At 35.2% G+C, this 19,652-nt stretch overlaps 1 protein-coding gene across 6 annotated transcripts in view; it reads right to left on the bottom strand.

Moving 5' to 3' along the window:
- Positions 1-240: 240 nt before the first annotated feature.
- Positions 241-19,652, bottom strand: part of LOC150087516 (laminin subunit alpha lam-3-like) — a 746,420-nt gene continuing 727,008 nt past the window's right edge. For all 6 annotated transcript variants that reach the window (XM_090371226.1, XM_090371225.1, XM_090371229.1 and 3 more), the window contains 2 exons: positions 6,740-6,968; positions 241-531 (listed from right to left, as the gene is read on the bottom strand). In XM_090371226.1, the coding sequence (XP_090227352.1) occupies positions 389-531; positions 6,740-6,968 (372 nt within the window). In that variant the 3' untranslated portion in view covers positions 241-388. The remainder of the gene's footprint in view (positions 532-6,739; positions 6,969-19,652) is intronic.

The raw sequence follows: 19,652 nt of genomic DNA, 5'->3' as shown, positions 1-19,652 counted from the left end.
TTAAGACTAGAATCTTGTGGCTGTGAACTATTTGTCATATTAGTTTCAGCATAATGTGTTGTGTGTATATATACATTTAAAGAATTAATCAAGAAAAATATGATGGGGAAAAGAGATTTTAATTACAGAGATACACATAATGAATGATTTTGAACATATTTTCTCATGATGAATAACAATAGATCTCAAACTGTACATATGGCTTTATTTACTTCAGAGAAGGGGATAAATTACCCTGTTTTTACTGTGACAAGAAAGGTAATGAATCAGTGAGAATGTAATTACATACATACATGTATACAATATCGCTCTCTTTTTCACACATACTCTCACCCATTTCAAAATAAATTAACTTTACAACTATTTAGCACTAAGAGATTGATCGACACTAGAAAGATGGACATGAATTAGGAAGAACATTCTGAAATGAAGCCATATCTATCCAGTCAACTCGTCTGTCATTAATGGCCACGTTCCGTAGGCATCCAGTAAAGTTATCCTTTTCATAAAGTACACCCTGTGGGCCATCACCTGTAAAAAAATTAAAATAATTAAAGGCTATAATAAGGACCTAAGAATAAAATTTGTTGTGCACTTCATGATTCGATATAAGAAATCTGAAATTCTAGTATCCCTTTCTATAGTCTCATACTTTACTGCTCTGTGTAAGTTAGTTAGTTATTTGGTTTTTAGGAGCATTAGCAACTAAGGCCATATTGCTCTGGGATATGTGGTGGTCATTCCCTGACCTTTCTGCATCCTCCGTATTTGGTGGTGATGGGCTCGAACACCGGTCTAATCAAGAAGCGTGTGCTACGCACTGCTGCTCCTTCCCACCTGGCTACAGAGGCACCTGCTCTGTGTAATAAAGCAATAATATCATAATACAGAAAAAAAAAAAATTGGGATGTGTAATGAGAAATACACCCTGTGGTATATTTAGTTACAAATGATATTTGCATCTGAAACATTAAAAGCTGCTTTGATATAAAGAGGCAGTAGTGAACATTAACTGTATGCTAAATTACTTTGTAGGGTTTTGTACAGCTAGGGTTTAGAGTTTGTGCTGGAGTTACTCAATGAGCTACCTTGTGGTATATGAAGTTAAATTTTGAATTTAATAAAACAGTTAATGCTATTTCACCTCTTCAAAATTTAAAAAGTACAAGGAGACTTCCTCATCCCTCTTGTATTTGGCACCCACTAGAGTTTCCACTGCTTAGTTAACTTCATATACAAAATGGCAGCTGATTAACTAACTACATTTCCACTGAACTGTCAAGGACTGGAACTAGAAGCCAGTAAGTCTCCCAGAACAAGCTGTGATAGCAGTGGTTAATTTTTAAATAAATGGTAGATTAGGTAGTTCAGAAGGTTGCAAATTCCAATGAAGTTAAGGGAACTTTCTTGTCATAGCCCAAGGACACACACACACACTAGTTTTGACAGTTAAGCTTCATGAGTCCACTCATGAAGCTTAAAATGCATGTAGTGGACTGAGTTCACTACATGCATTTTAAACAGAATATAGCATCCATGACAGCTGATCTAAGTGACTGCTTCCTTTTACAATGTCAATTGAATATTGTAAGTAATCCACATGTGGACATGTTAGAACTGCTATTATGTTGAAGGCACTGTCATTAAAGGTTGATTCTTCAAATTTGTAAAATAAGTGTATGGTAACAATGCTCTATCTCAGTTGCACATATTTCATTGGTTTGCAAGATTTTGAATGGTTGTGAGGAATTGGAAGACAGGTGCTATGGATGTCCAATAATGCTCAAAAAAGTTTGCATATTGATTTTGTATGATCACTGAATGACTCCCTCAATGATGGAAGAACAGCTTTATGTTAACAGAGAAAGTTTGTGCCATTCTGTCAGAAGGTTTGAGGAAAATAAAAGATCTGTGCTTGCTACGTTATGCACAGTCTCACCAATTAAGAAAATACTCCACAGATACAAAGCATGTGAAACACTCATCATAAATCTGTTGATGATAATCATCCTTGGGATCAGTTCAATTGTAACAGGTGAAAAGTTGTAGTATCCCAAATATGATAAATGGAATGCAATCAGTATGGTCTCTGAAACACAGAAAATTATTTCACTTTCAAAAATCAAACTATCACTTTCAAATGATCACTTTCTTTGAATATTACCCACAAGATAACACAAATGTGTAGTTACTTGAGGCAATTCTCTTTAAACTGACTCAGTCCTGGAACTTAATTATCAAACCTTGTGTGCATACACAATTAATTATATAATTTCAACAAAGTATAAGTCTGATCAGAAATACACAGTATTAAAAAAAAAGTTGAAATAATGTTTTAAGAGATAGTCACCTCCTTAGTGAAATAAATTCTCATGCTTTGTATTACTAAGGAGCACTTCGTAGCCTCTAAAATATACCACTGCCAAAATGATTTTTTGTAAATGAAAGTTATTTATATTAACAGGACAACATTACTTTTAACATTAATTTTTATCTTAGATAAGGCCAGAGGACTAAGCAGAAGTGTCATTTCTGTATTTATTTTCTTATCTCTAGCTCTTTAAAACATGCCCATATGTGTTGTAATGCAGGGTGTCTCTTTTATCATGGGATATACTAATTTTTGATGGAAAGAATGTAAGGATGCATGTATACTTGCTAATAGAGATGTTTCGGCATTCTGTGAGCAATAACTTGATGATAGAATTCTGAGATTTCACTTGTCTCAGAATTCAGTCCCATTGTAGCCCACAAAAGAAAAAGAATCATGGGTTAATTCTAGTAAAGGTAAGGGCTAACTAGTATTTCATGTTGGGGATGAATGTAACATTAATAATGTAGGATAAAAAAAAAGTAATTTTGGGTTCTTCTGACACCCTTATCACTTATAAGTTTATCAAGTGGAAATCTGCTGTACACCAATGGAAACAGTGAAAGGAGTGAAGGTGGAGTTGGGTTTCTGGTCCATAAAGATTTTAAAAACAACATTTTTGAATTCAAAAGTACATCACCAAGGGTGTCCAGACTAATATTCAAGATTTCTAAGAGGTACAAGCTAAAGATTATAATGATTTATGCACCAACATCGAGCCGTGATGATGAAGAAGTTGAAGAAATGTACACTGAAATTGAGAGTCTTCTAGATGAGCAGAAAACCCACTACACTATTATTATGGGGGACCTCAATGCTAAGGTTTGAAAAAGGCAAAACAGCGCAGAAAGAGGAACTATAGGAAATTTTGGAATTGGTGAAAGAAATAAAAGAGGTGAAAGACTTGTGGAATTTGCAGAATCTCAAGGACTGTCAGTAATGAACACTTTTTTCAAGAAAAGGGTGAACAGAAAGTGGACATGGAAGAGTCCAAATGAATTAACAACTAATGAAATCGACTTCATCCTCACTAACAGAAGATATATTGTGAATGATGTTACCGTCCTGAATAAGGTAAATGTTGGAAGTGATCACAGAATGGTAAGATGTACACTTGATATAGATGTAGGAAAGGAAAGGAAAAAACTGGCTCGAGTAAATAATACAAAGGTCTTTGAGATAACAAAGGAGGAGAAAAAGCAGTATGTACTGGAACTTAAGAACAAGTATGAGCTTCTGCAGACTGCTGAGGACCAAGATATCGATGAGGAATATTACAACTTTTTGAAAGTGATAAAGCCCAAGAAACCTATAGGGAAACAGAAATCCAAAGAAGAAAAAATTAGTCAAGAAACACTTGTCATGATGAACCAAAGACGACAAATGAAGAGCAAGAAAAACACTGACAGGGAGAAAATTGAGTATACTGAGTTATGCAAAGCCATTAGAAAGAGACTCAGAGAGGACATAAGAAGATTTAACACAAGAAAAGTAGAAAAAGCATTAAGGGAAAACAAAGGATTTAAATCAGCAGCCATGAGCAGTAATACAGAAAGACAAATGATACTGAAACTGAAGAATAGCGATGGTGTACTTATAAACAGCAGAGAAGGCATAATTCAAATAGCAGAAGACTACTATAGAGAATTATACAAGGAGCGAGGGAATGATACAAGCAGTGGGGAAGATGGATTGCAAAGTAGCAACACATACGACATACCCGATATTCTTCCTGATGAGGTAGAACATGCATTGAAGAAAATGAAGAATCGGAAAGCCCCGGGGGAAGATGAAGTTACTGTAGAGTTGTTAAAATTGGGAGGAAGAGACATAACACAAAAACTGGCAAGGCTCTTCACAAAGTGCATTAGAAAAGGTGCGATGCCTAAGCAGTGGAATAATGCCATCATAGTTTTGCTTCATAAGAAAGGAGATAAATCAGAAATTGGAAATTATAGACCAATTAGCTTGTTATCCCATATCTACAAGTTGTTCACAAGGGTCATTACTAACAGATTAGAAAGAATACTTGATGAGAATCAACCGAAAGAGCAAGCTGGCTTTAGGACAGGATTCTCAACTATGGATCACCTTCACGTAATATCACAGCTAATGGAGAAAGCAAATGAATATAAAACAACATTATGCCTGGCATTTGTGGATTATGAAAAGGCATTTGACTCCATACAGCATAAGGCAATGTTTCGGGCACTGGAAAGACAAGGCATAGATACTCCATATATTATGATTTTGAAGAAAATATATGAGAGTGCTACATCCTTTATTAGACTAGACAAAGACAGTAGCAAATTTAAAATCGAGAAAGGAGTTCAACAAGGAGACACAATATCTCCGAAGCTGTTTACTGCTGCCCTTGAGGAAGCTTTCAGAAGATTAGACTGGTCGCAGAAAGGAGTCGATGTGAACGGAGAGTACCTAAACCATTTACGATTTGCAGATGACATTGTGGTCATAAGCCACGATCCCGAAGAATTAGAGGAAAATCTTAATCAGTTATGCACAGTTAGTAAGGATTTTGGACTAAAGATGAATATGGCTAAAACAAAAGTAATGATGAACAAGTATGCCACGGAAAGGGAAATAATGATTGAAGGAGCAGTAATTGAAAAGGTGGAGTCATATACTTATCTGGGACAAGTTATTAGCTGTAATAATGATAAATGGCTGGAAGTCAAGAGAAGAATAAATTTTGGATGGATAGCATTCAGGAAATATAGTCACATACTGAAGAGCAATATCCCAGTTTGTCTGAAATGTAAAATAATGAATCAATGTATACTCCCCACCATGACTTATGGAAGTGAAACTTGGGCACTCACCAAAAGAATGGAACAGAAGCTAAGAACTACACAGCGAAGAATGGAACGAATTATATTGGGAATCAGACTGTTAGATAAGAAGAGAAACACGTGGATTAGGCAGCAAACTCAAGTAAAGGACATTCTTATCAAAACTAAAGAACTAAAATGGTCTTGGGCAGGACACATAGCTCGAAGACATGATGACAGATGGACTAAGAAAATAACAGAATGGTACCCAAGAGGAGCTAGAAGAAAACCTGGAAGACAAAGGCGGAGATGGATAGATGAAATTCATGAGTTTTTGAGTAGTAAATGGATGGCCAGTGCTCAAAACAGAAGGAACTGGAAAGTTGTTGGAGAGGCCTTCATCCTGCAGTGGATTGAAAATGGCTGATGATGATGATGATGATGACACCCTCAACGCCTTTCAACATTCAATGTATAAATTGTAACTATTCTGTTTACTAACAGAGACTGCTTTGTTTGTTTGTTATTTGGTTTTTAGGAGCATTAGCAACTAAGGCCATATTGCTCTGGGATATGCGGTGGTCATTCCCTGACCTTTCCGCATCCTTCGTATTTGGTGGTGATGGGCTCGAAACCCGGTCTAATCAAGAAGCGTGTGTTACGCACTGCTGCTCCTTCCCACCTGGCTACGGAGGCGCCTAGAGACTGCTTTGTGAAACCACAAACATTTTGCTTTTTTATAATATGAAAACCAGTTAAGGAATTTTGTGGGAAAAGCATATAGTTTTTCTTTGGATTTGTGGAAATAATTATAATGGTAGCTTTCAAAATTAGAACAAAAGAAAGACTATTCCAGTACATTTTGTATGTGAAAATCAGTCCATGGAAGATGCTATTTTTTAAATTCTTTAATTATGCCAATTTTTTTAAAACAGTTCATTTGCTTGAGTTACAATAACCAAAAAAAAAAAAAAAATGTGCATGGAGGAGGGAGGTTGAATTATGTAAATCCAAGGAACAAATAAATAAAATTTGAAGTCAAAAATAAAGAAAGAAAATGAATTAAAACAATGGCTTGTTACATCAAAATAAGAAACTCTATTTAACCCAATAAAAAGGATAAAGACTGAAAAAAGGTCTTAAAGATTGAGTCATTTTTTGATGTATGTAGGATAAAATGAAATAAGAGAAGTTTCTTAACAAAAAAGAAAGTACAGGATGGTATGAACTCTCCCTCTGTCATCTATGCCCCCCCCCATTATTCGGGGGGGGGGGGGAAGATTACAGATATCCGACTAGAGGAAGTGGGCCCTTGCGTGAGGCCATTATGAACTTCAACTGACGTAAGTACCCTACAAATCAAGGGGTGCCAAAACAGTACTTATTGGTGTCTCAGATTACTCACCACTTCCTTTTTGGTGGGGATGGACAGTTTTTGAATTTAGCATGGCTCAATTTTGAAAAATACTGCATACCAAATAAGGGTAGTAAATAAAAACAACACAAATGATGAACCCAAACTGGCATACTCATCCAAACTTAAAGTACAGTACTCAAGTATAATCAATAACATATTTACCTGGTAATCCTCCAATATAAAGAGAACTATTAGTTTTTGGTTTTGCAGAAATGTTTTCGCTAAGTCCATATGCTACATCAAACATATCAACTTTTAGAGTAACAGCCTTGTGGGTATACTGGGCAGTAATCATGTGCCATCTTCCATCACACATTTCATATTTTGACTGGAAACTCTTAATAGCACGGAATGGTCCTGCACTATCTCCTAAGTCTACAGATACTACTACCTACAAAGAATATTATATTTTTGAGCAAACTCTAATAATACTTCAGTTTTTTTTTTTAAATGTTGACAATATATATTATACACAACATTAAGATTATTATAATATATATATATATATATTTTTTTTTTTTGCTATGTCTAGGATATAATGGTATCATTTGATATAGTTTCTCTGTTTAAGAGATATATATATACAGTGGAACTTCTCTATTACGAACTTCTATTTAACGAATTTCTCTATATTATGAATTTTTTTGCAAAACATTGCACCTTGAAACGAAATTACATGTAAAATTAACCCCATATAGCGAAGTGTTAGTCTCTCTATAACGAATTTTTAAAAAAAATTATTAAAAGCATTTTTGAAGATTTTCAAGCATTTACTGCTAAACAGCCACTCAAATATACTGCCTCCTTCCTTCCTTCCAAAATTGCGCATTAGCATCTGGAATTAAATAATCATCCTTTTAGTGAACACTTGTGGCCATTGATGCTTGTAGGAGGGTCTTTGTTTCATTTTTGTTACAATTATTAAACCAAATGGGTTTTCTTAAAAGTGGTTGTAAACTTTACAATAAATAGGGTAGATTTGTAAATTGATGTTGGCTCAGGGGAAAATGAAATTCGCTGCTGTAAACTTTAGCATGCTGCGTCAGCAATACATAGAATGCTACCATCACAGAGTAGTAACATACAGAGTGAACACTCCCATAGACGACAATGGCAATTCCGGCTACATGCTAAAATCGCATAGACAGTGGGGGCCCCACTTTCAGAACATAGAAACAGGCTGGAACATTGTGAAGAAGTTAGCAATGTTCCTGGAGTATTTTCTAAAGTTTTGTTATTGCGTTGGACAATATATCAATTCGCAGATTATTAGTATATAATTTTCATAATTTATTGTTACTCCAATCCCAAAATAAGAACACTAAGAACGGCAGACGATTAGCAAACCATAACATAAGTAAAGGTTTCGGCAACAATATTTAAGTTGTTATAGTAGCTGTGTGATAATGTGAAATGTTGCCATTTTCTCTTTCCACAGTTCGAATCCCATATTTTCCTTCCCTGGTATTTTCTTTTTTCACCCCACTTATCTTTCAATTCATTCTCTGGTTAAATATGGAAATTTACTTGTTTTCACCTAAATAAAATTATTTAATTATTAATAAAGTTTAATATTTTTATAAGTCATGGCCAAACATCCATAATGTAGCTTAGGAGGAGGTTAAGATGCCATTTGCAATAGACATTAAAAAATACAGATTTTTTTTATTTACACTACTGGATGTAAATAATCAGTTGGCTAATTATAGAAGGTTTCAGTACAATTCTGTGAGTACAATGAGGCCAGTACACCTCTCTAACTCTATTGAAACTTTTTTTATTTTCACTCACCTCAATCCAATAGTGTTTAGGTGAAATTCTGTATTTATTAATGTTTATTGCAAATGGCACACATCACTGTCATCTTAATATCCTTGTAGGCTGCATTTTAGGCAATGTCTGGCCATTATATTTATAAATATTACTTTTTTGACCTTAACTCCATAAATTTACAGCTGTCATTTTGACTGATCTCAGCTGTTGTTTTAGGTTTCAATGTAATGAATGACATTTTTAGTTATTTTCTTTAACAAAAGGAATTTAGAATTCTTTCATTTAGATCATTATTTGAGTTAGCATTACAATAACAAAAAAAAAAAAAAAAAACACACTATATAATTGAAATTCTTTTTATTTATGAATTTTCTCATTTCATATGAAAGATATTTGAATTATGTGTAGTCCAATGCTAATTGAATTAGTAATATCTTCACATGAAACGTCCCGTAATATATATAAAAAGAGCATGCTGATTTAATTCATAAAATTAAAAGCAAGACTAAAGACTTATGCCCAGTATAAGAAACAAAATTAATTTAATTAATAAATTCAAAAAAAAATAGCAATGGCTTAAGTTTTCAGTACTCACCTTGATCGATCTGCAATTGTTATGGTTTGAATGGCAAGAGGTGACTAGCTTTAAGGTGATTGGTTCTTAAATTAAGGGGTGGGTAAATAGTAATTATGATGGAAAAGGGATTAAAATATGCAAAAGGAAGTAGAAGTGCACTAACTCCGTCCTTGGTTGTCATTAAATTGGAATTCTAAATAATGGATAAGCCAAAAGTTGTAACAAAGGACTTTCGTTAAAACGTCTTCAGTTGGCAAGTTAAATGAAAAGGGAACGCATACTGTATTTAAGAAGAATTTTGTAATCCCGTGATGCACTTTGTTACTTGCAGGAATCTCAGATTGGTGAGATTCCAAACTGGAGAAAGATTGAAGGGGAGTTTCACATTTATAATATTTAGGTCGGAGTGGTGACGAAACCATTCTATAATGAGGGCTTTGAATTGCAAAATTTTATAACCGTTTTAATATGGTAATAGCTGAGTCAACTAAGGGAGTATGGTTGTTGGAGTGGGCATGTAAAGTAAGTTCAGTGCTAGATTGTCCAGTTCTGAAGCTATTGTAGTGATAGTATGCTCTGGTATTGGATGATTGGGTTGAACCGAATTTGGTTGTGGTACTACCAATGTAACAGGCGTTACAATTGTGTTGATATTTTATTAAATAAATAATATTATTCATTTCGCTTGTTGGATATTTATGTGTTTCTTTATATTTATTGAAAAGTGATCAGAGTTTGTTATAAGTGGAAAAAATAAGAGTGATGTCTGTACCTGCAAATATTCGCCGAAATTGTCCTGCAAGATTACTATGATAAGGAAGGACAAGTGTTTTACTATTTATGATGTGTTTTATGGGGTTATTGATATTATTTTTTGCGATGGAAATGGTATGTTGGATTAATTTTGGAGGGTAATTTCTGGCTATGAATTTTTTTGTGAGATATTGTAACTCATTGGATAGGTCGTCTTGTGAGGTGCTGAATTTAATGGCGTTGTAGATTTGGTTATAGTTTCCCTGTGTGTGTATGTTTTCTATAGATCTTAGTTCCTAGTTTAGTACCTGTTTTATTTATGGCGAGATTGAGGAAATTAATTTGTTTATTGGTTTCTATTTCGAGTGTGTATTTAAGTCTGTCGTGAATTGAATTGAATTTTGTAAAAAGGTTATCAGTTATAGTTTTGTCTCCTATTAAAAGTACATCATCAGCGTATCTCATGTATAACTTTATCTCGGAAGGGTAAGGTTGTATGATTTTATTTTCAACTGTGGCTAAGTAAATTTTGGAAAGGGGAGCAGAGATGCCCAAGCCCATGGGTAATCCGAATATTTGTTAGAAGATCTGATTGTGAAATCTGAAATGCCTGGCATCTAATAGTAGAGGGGTGAGTTCTTAAATATTGTTTATAGAAAGGGAGGTGCAATTAATGAGACTATTGTCGGAAGTTAAATATCCACGAAGGGCTTGTAAGGTGAAAGGTATATGTACATTGGTATATAGTGATACGACATCAAACGATGCTAGAATATCATCGTCAGCTATTATGGTGGTTTTAATTTTCTCAAAGGCTTGGTTGGTATTACTGATTTTAAATTTGGAAAACCTGGTGAGTGAAGATATGATTTTTACTAGAAATGAGGATAGATTTGCGAAGGCGGATTTACTAAAAGAAATAATTGGTCTTAAGGGGTGGCCTGGTTTATGTAGTTTGGTAATTCCAAACATATGGGGGAGAACATTGCTTCGTATGCCAATCTGCTGTAAAGTGTGTAGGGTGATTTCTTTATTAGACCGGAGTTTTCTAAGGATAATGTCAAGCTTGTTTTTAATTTGGATATATCATAGGAATTATTAATTATATAGGTGTCTTGGTCTGCTAGAATTTGTTCCATTTTTTTCTATATAAGTGGCTTTATCTAAAATTACTATGGTATCTCCTTTGTCTGCTTTTTGGATAATAATGTCGGGGATTTTACTTATTTTATGAATATCATTGAGTTGTTTGGATATATTAGATTGGGAGGGGAGTTTTGAGTTAATAATAGTGTTAGTCTGATGTAAAATGCGCCATTTTTCAGGGTGATGTTCAAGTTTTGTTTGAAGTTCAATAATACTTTCTTTTATGGGATATTGATGGCTTTTTATCGCAAAGTTGAATCCATGCTCTAAACTTGCGAGTTCGGTAGGAGTGAAAGTTTTAGAAGAAATGTTAACTGTGGAAATTTGTGGAGCCGTTATTTTTGTTTCTTGGGTAAGTGTGATCCATTTTTTAGAATGTCTTAGTTCAACCTCTTTAAGGGCTGCATTAATATGTATATTGTTGAGGTTTGTGAATTCAATCCAGGTATTAGGTTGCATGTTTCTCTTAAGTTTAAATTTTAAATAATGTATCTGGTGTTGTGATTTCTTTGTAAGCCCTTACTATTTTTTGAATTTAGTCCAATAAAACAGTACTTTAAGACATACTATAACTTCTAAGTGTTTAATTAATAATAAAAATAATAACCCCACAGAGACCCAACAGAATCCAGACAGGCCTATTAGTTGTATCCCAACAATATACAAGATTATGGCCAGCTGCATAACCAAGAAGATATCACACTACTTGAAGAGCCAGAACATAATAGCCAAACGCAGTGTATGATGTTAATTGTGTGGTGCCAAAGACCCTAGCAGCACTAGGTCTCCTGGAGAACATATACAAGGAATTCCAGAAAGTTGCAATCCGAATACCTGTAGGATAGTCAGAGTTCCTGGATCTACAGTAACACGACACATTACAGCCACCCTGTGCACTTGGTAGTAATACCTGTTGCAGGGTGGATCCACCCAATCAGTAATAATGTAAGAACAATACTACTAATAATAAAGCACCGTGTCCCAGTCCATAATCCAGTCATTGATTTCATAATCTGTAGAGGTGATATCACATATTTTGTGAAGTATTGCACTGAGTGGGATAAAAGGTTTAGAAATCACTTGTAGATGATGACACTATGGGAACATTGCATTATACAGCCTCAGCCTCAAGAGCAATGTGACTCTACAGAACAGCCTAGCAGCAATAAGTACACAGAGAACAGATATATACAAATACAAGGTATAAGGTATGTTCGTGTCAGACGGCACCTGGGATTTCTCCCATCTCCGCGTGTGTTTCGCTGTATCGAGGACAGTACACTGTCAAGCCAGAGACTTGAAAGTGTGTGTGGGTCGTGTCTGTGCAGTGTGATATGTTGTGCCCATTGTTTATCCGGCTTATTGGCCGCCAGGCCCCTATACACTGAGTTAGATAAATGGTTCAGACTTCACTTGATTGATAATGACACTGTGGTAACGTTGCATTATATAGCTCCTGAGCCACAAGAGCAATGTGACCCTTCATGACAGCAACAGGGCTCTCATAGAACACATACACTGAATTGAATAAAAGGTTCAGATTTCACTTGATTGTTAATGACAATGTGGAAACATTGCATTATATAGCTCCTCAGACTCCAGAGAGTAATGTGACCCAACCTAACAGCAATAGGGCTCCTAGAGAACACACACAAACATATACACTGAGTTGGATAAAAACTTGATATTCACTTGATTGTTAATGACACTGGGAACATTGCATTATATAGCTTCTCAGACACAAGAGCAATGTGACCCTACACAAGAGCCTAGCAGCAATATGTTCACAGAGAACATGCATACATATACACAGAGTTGGATAAATGGTTCAGGCTTCACTTGGTGGATGATGACACTGTTGGAACATTGTATTATACAGCTCGTTAGCCACAACAGCAATGTGACCCTAGATAACAGCAATAGGACTCCCAGAGAAAACTTATTTCACATGCTGACTTTCCACGACCAAAGCCATGTTGATTTTGATATGTAAGGCTTAAAAAAATTGAAAAGTTGTTTATGCACTACTGCATCAAATAGTTTAGAAAGGCTTTTTTTTGCTGGGGAATAATCTGAAATCTTATACAGACTACTTGTCAACTTTTTTGAATACCAGAAGTATGTTAACCTGATTGAAATGCTTTGGGTAAATGTCCAATCTTAGATATAAGTTGCAAATATGAAGCATGATAGGATTAAGAGTAGTGACAGACATTTTCCAAAACACGGTTGGTGAATATGAAAAATGACAATACAAAAGACCCAGGAGACTCACCTGGGTCTTTTGTATTGTCATTTTTCATATTCTTCAATGCTGAGTTTGATCAACCTCATTGATCAACAGGTCATCCTCACTGATCAACAGATCTCAACCAGGAAATGAAACCAAAGGCTCCATATCAATAGTCTCAATCCTTGACAAATGTTTGGCAAATACTTCAGCAGGGTGTTATTTATCATTAAGGTATATGTAGTTCAGAATGGACAGTTAATCCAGTATTGATCAATTAATATTGCTCTGATACAAGCGATCTCTAAAAAAGAGAAATCATGATAGTTTTAACCAGAAAAATCAAATCATGACAATTTTCCCCTCTATCTTTCACAGCATATGCTTAACATTTCCCAGTTACATGTTTCAATAGTTTTTAAAGGGAGTTTCATGCCTGACTGAACAGACAAGCCAAATTCATATTTTTCACTTTTTGTTTTCCCATAATTTACAAGATAGACTGAATAAGCACTTTTTGCACATGTGCTTGGTACTCTTAGTTCCCAAACCACTCTAAGTCAATAAAACTTGTTTTAGCATAAAGTTTTTGTAGAACTTTTTCCTTATGAAATAACAAATACACTTCAGAAAAGCAAAATATCTGATACACTTCTCATTGTATTCAATAATTCCTTTGATGGCCATTTTAATCTATACTCTCTCTCTCTCTCATCATCATCATCAGCCATTTTCAATCCACTGCAGGATGAAAGCCTCTCCAGCAACTTTCCAGTTCCTTCTGTTTTGAGCACTGGCCATCCATTTACTACCCAAAAACTCATGAATTTCATCTATCCATCTCTGCCTTTGTCTTCCAGGTTTTCTTCTAGCTCCTCTTGGGTACCATTCTGTTATTTTCTTAGTTCATCTGTCATCATGTTTTCGAGCTATGTGTCCTGCCCAAGACCATTTTAGTTCTTTAGTTTTGATAAGAATGTCCTTTACTTGAGTTTGCTGCCTAATCCATGTGTTTCTCTTCTTATCTAACAGTCTGATTCCCAATATAATTCGTTCCATTCTTTGCTGTGTAGTTCTCAGCTTCTCTTCCATTCTTTTGGTGAGTGCCCAAGTTTCACTTCCATAAGTCATGGTGGGGACTATACATTGGTTCATTATTTTACGTTTCAGACAAACTGGGATATTGCTCTTCAGTATGTGACTATATTTCCTGAATGCTATCCGTCCAAAAAATTTATTCTTCTCTTGACTTCCAGCCATTTATCATTATTACGGCTAATAACTTGTCCCAGATAAGTATATGACTCCACCTTTTCAATTACTGCTCCTTCAATCATTATTTCCCTTTCCGTGGCATACTTGTTCATCATTACTTTTGTTTTAGCCATATTCATCTTTAGTCCAAAATCCTTACTAACTGTGCATAACTGATTAAGATTTTCCTCTAATTCTTTGGGATCGTGGCTTATGACCACAATGTCATCTGCAAATCGTAAATGGTTTAGGTACTCTCCGTTCACATTGACTCCTTTCTGCGACCAGTCTAATCTTCTGAAAGCTTTCTCAAGGGCAGCAGTAAACAGCTTCGAAGATATTGTGTCTCCTTGTCGAACTCCTGTCTCGATTTTAAATTTTCTACTGTCTTTTTCTAGTCTAATAAAGGAGGTAGCACTCTCATATATTTTCTTCAAAATCATAATATATGGGTTATCTATGCCTTTTCTTTCCAGTGCCCGAAACATTGCCTTATGCTGTATGGAGTCAAATGCCTTTTCATAATCCACAAATGCCAGGCATAATGGTGTTTTATATTCATTTGCTTTCTCCATTAGCTGTGATATTACGTGAAGGTGATCCATAGTTGAGAATCCTGTCCTAAAGCCAGCTTGCTCTTTCAGTTGATTCTCATCAAGTATTCTTTCTAATCTGTTAGTAATGACCCTTGTGAACAACTTCTAGATGTGGGATAACAAGCTAATTGGTCTATAATTTCCAATTTCTGATTTATCTCCTTTCTTATGCAGCAAAACTATGACTGCATTATTCCACTGCTTAGGCGTCATACCTTTTCTAATGCACTTTGTGAAGAGCCTTGCCAGTTTTTGTGTTATGTCTCTTCCTCCCAATTTTAAAAACTCTACAGTAACTTCATCTTCCCCTGGGGCTTTCCGATTCTTCATTTTCTTCAATGCATGTTCTACCTCATCAAGAAGAATATCGGGTATGTCGTATGTGTTGCTACTTTGCAATCCATCTTCCCCACTGCTGGTATCATTCCCTCGCTCCTTGTATAATTCTCTATAGTAGTCTTCCGCTATTTGAATCATGCCTTCTCTGCTGTTTATAAGTACACCATCGCTATTCTTCAGTTTCAGTATCATTTGTCTTTCTGTATTACTGCTCATGGCTGCTGATTTAAATCCTTTGTTTTCCCTTAATGCGTGTTCTACTTTTCTTGTGTTAAATCTTCTTATGTCCTCTCTGAGTCTCTTTCTAATGGCTTTGCATAACTCAGTATACTCAATTTTCTCCCTGTCAGTGTTTTTCTTGCTCTTCATTTGTCGTCTTTGGTTCATCATGACAAGTGTTTCTTGACTAATTTTTTCTTCTTTGGATTTCTGTTTCCCTATAGGTTTCTTGGGCTTTATCACTTTCAGAAAGTTGTAATATTCCTCGTCGATATCTTGGTCCTGAGCAGTCTGCAGAAGCTCAAACTTGTTTTTAAGTTCCAGTACATACTGCTTTTTCTCCTCCTGTTATCTCAAAGACCTTTGTATTATTTACTCGAGTCAGTTTTTTCCTTTCCTTTCCTACATGTATATCAAGTGTACATCTTACCATTCTGTGATCACTTCCAACATTTACCTTATTCAGGACGGTAACATCATTCACAATATATCTTCTGTTAGTGAGGATGAAGTCGATTTCATTAGTTGTTAATCCATTTGGACTCTTCCATGTCCACTTTCTGTTCACCCTTTTCTTGAAAACAGTGTTCATTACTGACAATCCTTGAGATTCTGCAAATTCCACATGCCCAATACGCCCAAATACATGCCCATAACGTGCATGCCCAACGCTAATAAAGTTGCTAACATGTGATTGCTTCTGTGTCTTGATTTCTAGTGTTCGTTGAACGTAGAAATTTTGTTTTAAGTAGTCTTGTTTTACTATTGTTATAATTATTTGTGTATTTATTTTTCTATTATTATAATTATCTGCTGTCATGCACAGAAATAAGTGTTTCGGGTGCAATAAATGTTTCTGTGATTGTACTCATTTCCGAAAGAATGTTTAAGGTAATTTATCGGAATCCATAGAGCCAGTAAATGTTTAATGAAATGTAAAAAAAAAAAAAACTGAATAGCTAATTAATAACGTGGTTGCTACTTTCTTTTGAGTTCTGGTGTTCGTTAAACGTAGCAATTTTGTTTTACATAAGTTTTTTTTTTTTTACTATTATAATTATCTGCTGACATCGTGCACAGAAATAAGTGTTTTGTATGCAATAAATCTGGAGTTCGATTGTACCGATCTCCGAAAGAACATTTAAGATAATTTTTCAGAATTGATAGAACCTGAAATGTTTAAAAAAAAAAGATACTGAATAGCTAATTAATAACTAATTCATAACTTATTACACTAATTTATATGAATATTGTATTGATATTAATCGAAGTAATAGTTTATGAAATAATTAAATTATTCCATAAAAAAACTTCATGAAATATGTCATAACATCTTTACTGTTTCTGAAATCAAGTCAAGTCAGCCAGAGTCTCACTGACAAAGTTAAAAAGTTATAATCGCCCAGGTAGTGTGGGGATATGGATATTTATGATTAAAATGTATTAGCATATGTCTCAGGTTACCTAGCTAGAAATATTTTAAAGATGAAACATGTAAAGATTTACTATTAGGCCCAAAAGATCATGATATGGACAAATTGTTGTATTAATGTTAATATGAGAGAGAGTACATCACCAAGGGTGTCAAGGCTAATACTCAAGATTTCTAAGAGGTACAAACTAAAGATTATAGCGATTTATGCACCAACATCGAGCCATGATGATGAAGAGGTTGAAGAAATGTACACCGAAATTGAGAGTCTTCTAGATGAGCAGAAAACCCACTACACTATTATTATGGGGGACTTCAATGCTAAGGTTGGAAAAAGGCAAAACAGCGCAGAAAGAGGAACTATAGGAAACTTTGGAATTGGTGAAAGAAATAAAAGAGGTGAAAGACTTGTGGAATTTGCAGAATCTCAAGGACTGTCAGTAATGAACACTTTTTTCAAGAAAAGGGTGAACAGAAAGTGGACATGGAAGAGTCCAAATGGATTAACAACTAATGAAATCGACTTCATCCTCACTAACAGAAGATATATTGTGAATGATGTTACCGTCCTGAATAAGGTAAATGTTGGAAGTGATCACAGAATGGTAAGATGTACACTTGATATACATGTAGGAAAGGAAAGGAAAAAACTGACTCGAGTAAATAATACAAAGGTCTTTGAGATAACAGGAGGAGAAAAAGCAGTATGTACTGGAACTTAAAAACAAGTTTGAGCTTCTGCAGACTGCTCAGGACCAAGATATCGACGAGGAATATTACAACTTTCTGAAAGTGATAAAGCCCAAGAAACCTATAGGGAAAAAGAAATCCAAAGAATAAAAAATTAGTCAAGAAACACGTTATGATGAACCGAAGGCAAAAAATTAAGAGCAAGATAAACACTGACAAGGAGAAAATTTGAGTGTACTGAGTTATCCAAAGCCATTAGAAAGAGACTCAGAGAGGACATAAGAAGATTTAACACAAGAAAAGTAGAACAAGCATTAAGGGAAAACAAAGGATTTAAATCAGCAGCCATGAGCAGTAATAGAGAAAGACAAATGATACTGAAACTGAAGAATAGCGATGGTGTACTTATAAACAGCAGAGAAGGCATAATTCAAATAGCAGAAGACTACTATAGAGAATTATACAAGGAGCGAAGGAATGATACAAGCAGTGGGGAAGATGGATTGCAAAGTAGCAACACATACGACATACCCGATATTCTTCCTGATGAGGTAGAACATGCATTGAAGAAAATGAAGAATCAGAAAGCCCCGGGGGAAGATGAAGTTACTGTAGAGTTGTTAAAATTGGGAAGAAGAGACACAAAAACTGGTAAGGCTCTTCACAAAGTGCATTAGAAAAGGTATGACACCTAAGCAGTGGAATAATGCAATCATAGTTTTGCTGCATAAGAAAGGAGATAAATAAGAAATTGGAAATTATAGACCAATTAGCTTGTTATCCCACATCTAGAAGTTGTTCACAAGGGTCATTACTAACAGATTAGAAAGAATACTTGACGAGAATCAACCGAAAGAGCAAGCTGGCTTTAGGACAGGATTCTCAACTATGGATCACCTTCACGTAATATCACAGCTAATGGAGAAAGCAAATGAATATAAAACACCATTATGCCTGGCATTTGTGGATTATGAAAAGGCATTCGACTCCATACAGCATAAGGCAATGTTTCGGGCACTGGAAAGACAAGGCATAGATACCCCACATATTATGATTTTGAAGAAAATATATGAGAATGCTACCTCCTTTATTAGACTAGACAAAGACAGTAGAAAATTTAAAATCGAGAAAGGAGTTTGACAAGGAGACACAATATCTCCGAAGCTGTTTACTGCTGCCCTTGAGGAAGCTTTCAGAAGATTAGACTGGTCGCAGAAAGGAGTCAATGTGAACGGAGAGTACCTAAACCATTTACGATTTGCAGATGACATTGTGGTCATAAGCCACGATCCCAAAGAATTAGAGGAAAATCTTAATCAGTTATGCACAGTTAGTAAGGATTTTGGACTAAAGATGAATATGGCTAAAACAAAAGTAATGATGATGAACAAGTATGCCACAGAAAGGGAAATAATGATTGAAGGAGCAGTAATTGAAAAGGTGGAATCATATACTTATCTGGGACAAGTTATTAGCTGTAATAATGATAAATGGCTGGAAGTCACGAGAAGAATAAATTTTGGATGGATAACATTCAGGAAATATAGTCACATACTGAAGAGCAATATCCCAGTTTGTCTGAAACGTAAAATAATGAACCAATGTATACTCCCCACCATGACTTATGGAAGTGAAACTTGGGCACTCACCAAAAGAATGGAAGAGAAGCTGAGAACTACACAGCAAAGAATGGAATGAATTATATTGGGAATCAGACTGTTAGATAAGAAGAGAAACACATGGATTAGGCAGCAAACTCAAGTAAAGGACATTCTTATCAAAACTAAAGAACTAAAATGGTCTTGGGCAGGACACATAGCTTGAAGACATGATGACAGATGAACTAAGAAAATAACAGAATGGTACCCAAGAGGAGCTAGAAGAAAACCTGGAAGACAAAGGCAGAGATGGATAGATGAAATTCATGAGTTTGTGGGTAGTAAATGGATGGCCAGTGCTCAAAACAGAAGGAACTGGAAAGTTGCTGGAGAGGCTTTCATCCTGCAGTGGATTGGCTGATGATGATGCACATTATTACTCAGTGAGTTTTTGATGGTCATAGATCG

This window comes from Mastigoproctus giganteus, chromosome 4 (assembly GCF_048544385.1).
Source record: "Mastigoproctus giganteus isolate SK-2022 chromosome 4, ASM4854438v1, whole genome shotgun sequence".
In the NCBI taxonomy this organism is placed as follows: Eukaryota; Metazoa; Arthropoda; class Arachnida; order Uropygi; family Thelyphonidae; genus Mastigoproctus; species Mastigoproctus giganteus.
Note: the sequence above shows the minus strand (reverse complement) of the source record. Positions and strands in the feature narration are given on the sequence as shown.